This window comes from Sapajus apella, unplaced genomic scaffold, assembly GCF_009761245.1.
Source record: "Sapajus apella isolate SASKATOON/1434 unplaced genomic scaffold, GSC_monkey_1.0 scaffold42, whole genome shotgun sequence".
Lineage (NCBI taxonomy): Eukaryota > Metazoa > Chordata > Mammalia > Primates > Cebidae > Sapajus > Sapajus apella.
In genome coordinates, this window is record NW_022436982.1 from 697542 (window position 1) to 702295 (window position 4754).

Consider the following 4754-nt stretch of genomic DNA (forward strand, 5'->3'; position numbering starts at 1 on the left):
GCAGTGTTTTGTAGGCTAGTCTCAAACTCTTGAGCCCAAGCAGTTTTCCCATGTCAGCCTCAAAATAGCTGGGACTGCAGGTGCATGCCACTGTGCCCAGCTTAGAATTATGTTTTGATGACATACTTAATTGTGTGCTTGACACTTAGTCGCTAGTCAATAAATATTAGTTCAACAAATCAAAGAAAATTATTATATGCATGATTTTCAAAAAAGATTTTATTTATTTATTTATTTTTTGAGACAGTCTTACTCTGTCACCCAGGCTAGAGTGCAATGGCACGATCTTGGCATGCAGCAACTTCCGCCTCCCTGGTTCAAGCAATTCTCCTGCCTTAGCCTTCTGAGCAGCTGGGATCACAGGAGCATGCCACCACATCTGGCTAATTTTTTGTATTTTTAGTAGAGACAGGGTTTCACCATGTTAGCCAGGCTGGTATTGATCTCCTGACCTCATTGATGCCAGCTTCAAGGCCTCCCAAAGTGCTGAGATTACAGGGGTGAGCCACTGTGCCTGGCCTGACATTTATTATTTACAGGTGAATTTTGCTTTTCGGTATAGCTTGTCTCTTGACACGTTTTAAATTGGGTTATTGGCAGGTAAAATCTTGGCTGGATGCAATGTTTTGGGGTTCAAATACCAACGGCAAGTAGTATGAGGCAGATAGCATTACATCTACAGTAACTACATATAGTGATAAAATGGTTGCTCGTTCAAGCAGGTGGTACTCGAGATTTTTGTTTAGAATTGCTAAGATCATAAACCATAGACTTTAAAAAATTTTATTTTATTTTTTCTTTTTTTAAGGGAAAAAAGAAAGAAAAAGAAAAAAAGAAAGAAAAAATGAAAGAGAGAAAGAGGGAGAGAGAACGGGAATCTTGCTCTATTGCCCAGGCTAGAATGCAGTCTAAAAATGGGTATTAAAAACCTCTTTTATGCCAATAATTGTGCTTAACAAAGGAGACAGGAAGGAATAAGGGAGGAAAATAACAAACACGTAGCCAACCAATATTTCATTTAAACCTGTGAAGTGCTATGTAATTACTGAGGAGTTATTTACTTCCAATTATGTAGTCACTTTTAGAGTAGGTGTGATGTGGTACTGAGAAGAATGTATGTTTTGTGAATTTGGGGTGGAGAGTTCTGTAAATGTTTATTAAGTTTACTTGTTCTGGGTCTGAGTTCAAGTCCTGGATATCCTTGTTAATTTTCTGTCTCGTTGATCTGTCTAATATTGACAATGTGATGTTAAAGTCTCCCACCATTATTGTGTGGGAGTCTAAGTCTCTTTGTAAGTCATTAAGAACTTGCCTTATATATCTGGGTGCTCCTGTATTGGGTGCGTATATATTTAGGATCATTAGCTCTTCTTGTTGCATTGATCCTTTTACCATTACGTAACGTCCTCCTTTGCCTGTTTTGATCTTTGTTGCTTTAAAGTCTATTTTATCAGAGGCAAGAATTGCAACTCCTGCTTTTTTTTTTTTTTTTTTACTCTCCATTTGGTTGGTAAATCTTCCTCCATCCCTTTGTTTTGAGTCTTTGTGTATCCTTGCATGTGAGATGGGTCTGGATGCAGCATACTGATGGGTTTTGTCTTTTTATCCAATTTGCCTATCTGTGTCTTTTGATTGGGGCATTTAGTCGATTTAAATTTAGGATTAATATTAATATATATGAGTTTAATACTGCCGTTTAATGCTAGCTGGCTGTTTTGCCCATTAGTTAATGTAGATTCTTCATTATATTGATGCTCTTTACCTTTTGGTATGTTTTTGGAATGGCTGATACTGGTTGTTCCTTTCTATGTGTAGTGCTTCTTTCAGAAGCTCTTGTAAAGCAGGCCTGGTGGTGATGAAATCTCTGAGTACTTGCTTGTTCACAAAAGATTTTATTTTTCCTTCACTTATGAAGCTTAGTTTGGCTGGATAGGAAATTCTGGGTTGAAAGTTCTTTTCTTTAAGGATGTTGAATATTGGCCCCTACTCTCTTCTGGCTAATAGGGTTTCTGCTGAGAGATCTGCTGTGAGTCTGATAGGCTTCCCTTTGTGGTAACCTGACCTTTCTCTCTGGCTGCCCTTAGCATTTTCTCCTTCATTTCAACCCTGGTGAATCTGATGATTACGTGCCTTGGGGTTGCTCTTCTTGAGGAATATCTTTGTGGTGTTCTCTGTATTACCTGGAATTGAATATTGTCCTGCCTTGCTAGGTTGGGAACGTTTTCCTGGATAATATCCTGAAGAATATTTTCCAGCTTGGATTCATTCTCTTCGTCACATTCAGGTACACCTATCAAATGTAGATTAGGTCTTTTCACATAGTCCAATATTTCTTGGAGACTTTGCTCATTCCCTTTTACCCTTTTTTCTCTAATCTTGTCTTCTCATTTTATTTCATTGAGTTGGTCTTCGACCTTTGATATCCTTTCTTCTGCTTGGTCAATTCGACTGTTAAAACTTGTGCATACTTCGTGAAGTTCTCGTATTGTGTTTTTCAGCTCCATTAATTCACTTATATTCCTCTTTAAATTGTCTGTTCATGTTAGCATTTAGTCAAACCCTTTTTCAAGATTCTTAGTTTCTTTGCATTGGGTTAGAACATGTTCTTTTAGCTCACAGAAGTTTCTTATCCACCTTCTGAAGCCTGATTCTGTCAATTCATCACACTCATTCTCCATCAGGCCTTGTTCCCTTGCTGATGAGGAGCTGCGATCCCCTGAAGGAGGAGAGGCATTCTGATTTTGGGTGTTTTTAGCCTTTTTGCACTGGTTTCTTCCCATCTTTGTGGATTTATCCACCTGTCATCTTTGTAATTGCTGACTTTCAGATTGGGTCTCTGAGTGGACGTCCAGCTTGTTGGTGATGATGTTATTTCTGTTTGTTTTCCTTTGGCGGACGCCCCTCCCCCACAGAGCTTGACCTTCTTGGGTTCAGCTGTGCTTGCTGTGAAACTCTCAACCCTCAGCGTTTCCAATTGCCGTTTATTTGTGGGGTTGGGACCAGCTGAGCCCGATGACCTGGTTTGCCTCCTCGGAGCCCCCTTTTTTTCTTTTCCTAATTGAACGGTAGATTCTCTCCCAGGTGCCCCAGTCGCTGGCTGAAAAGGTGCTAGGATCTATGCAGTTTCCTATGTGGCGACCGTGCCGGCTGAATCAGCGGCGCTGAGATTCGTGGTGCTTTTCTGCCTGGGAATCTCCTGGTCTGGCTCCCGGCTTCAGTCCCCTTTTCAATCAGCTGAATGGGTGACTCTGCCTTCCCGGAGCTCCAAACGCCAACTAAAAGGGCATCCAGTCCCGCATACTCCGCACTGAGAACCGCCGCACTGGGGCACCAGCAAACCAGCCGCGTCCGCCAAAAGAGCGGTGCTGGCTACCCATGGGGCTCCTCTGCTGGGAATCTCCTGGTCCGTCAGCAACAAAAATTTGTCTGGAAGTCTGGCATCCACTCACTCCCTGCGCCTTCACTGGGAGCTGCAATCCTGAGCTGCTGCTAATCGGCCATTTTGGATCTCTCCTGTTTTATTTTATTTTAGATACAGTCTTGCTCTGTCACCCAGGGTGCAGTGGCGTGATCTCAACTCACTGCAACCTCCACCTCCCAGGTTCAAGCAATTCTTCTGCCTCAGCCTCCCAAGTAGCTGGGACTGTGCCACCACACCCGACTAATTTTTTTTGTATTTTTAGTAGAGACGGGGTTTTGCCATGTTAGCCAGGATGGTCTTGATCTTATGACCTCGTGATCTGCCCGCCTCAGCCTCCCAAAGTGCTGGGATCTCAGGCATGAGCCAACATGCCTGGCTTACTATAGACTTTTAGATTGCATTAGTCAAATTGGTTTAACAGATACCACCAACATGTAAAATCCTCAAGGACTGCTTCTTGAGAATTTGTATTCCAGAGAGCTTTTATTTTTTATAGTAAGTGTTCTTGTTTTCTCTGAAGTACACACTTGTCTTTTACTGTGATTGTTTTGCTTACTATCCCTACTTTTTTGCAGATTTTCTATTTTGTACATACGTTATTTTGTATATACTGTATATTATGATGACTTCAGTGAGCAGTGACCATTGTCGTGGTGCTCGGGAAAAACCACAGATTTCAGCACAGTCAGTACAACCACAGAAACAAGTGGCACAGGTAAGCTTTTGTGGAACTCTTGTTTGCCTTGTTTAGAATTAAGAATATTAAGGTACATCTTATGATTTAATGTTTTTCTTTGTCAGAAAATTCAGGATTTTGGACCTTGTGTTTAAAAAGTAGGTAATGGCCGGTGTGGTGGCTCACGCTTGTAATCCAGCACTTTGGGAGGCCAAAGCTGGCAGATCACTTGAGGTCAGGAGTTTGAATCACTTGAGGTCAGGAGTTTGAGACCAGCCTGGCCAACATCGTGAAACCCTGACTCTACTAAGAAAATACAAAAATTAGATGAGTGTGGTGGTGTGCACCTATAATCCCAGTTACTCGGGTTCTAAGGCAGGAGGATAGCTGGAACCCGGGAGGTGGAGGTTGCAGTGTTCCAAGGCGATGCCACTGCACTTCAGCCTGGAAGACAGAGCAAGACTCCTTCCTAAAAATAAATAAATAAATAAATAAATAAATTAAATAAATAGCAGGTAATGAAGAATAGTAAGGGAAGAAGCATTGTACTTGATACAGGTACAGTTGGATGTTGTTTCATGACAACTATTTAATCCTAATCTTTTCCAGGTACCTCTTAGCCACTAGGCTGCCACTGCTGCCACTGCCTCCTCCCCC

The 4754-nt window shown here is 41.7% G+C and overlaps 1 protein-coding gene across 7 annotated transcripts in view; it reads left to right on the forward strand.

Annotated features, from left to right (window-relative positions):
- Nucleotides 1–4754, forward strand: part of UBAP2 (ubiquitin associated protein 2) — a 133207-nt gene that overhangs the window by 26061 nt on the left and 102392 nt on the right. For 6 of the 7 annotated variants that reach the window (XM_032299943.1, XM_032299946.1, XM_032299941.1 and 3 more), the window contains exon 2: nucleotides 3997–4136. The exons of the other annotated variant lie outside the window; for it this stretch is intronic. Coding sequence is in view for 4 of the 6 variants with exons in the window: in XM_032299941.1 (XP_032155832.1) it covers nucleotides 4041–4136 (96 nt within the window). In the remaining 2 variants the exon portion in view is untranslated. The remainder of the gene's footprint in view (nucleotides 1–3996; nucleotides 4137–4754) is intronic. 7 annotated transcript variants of the gene reach the window in all.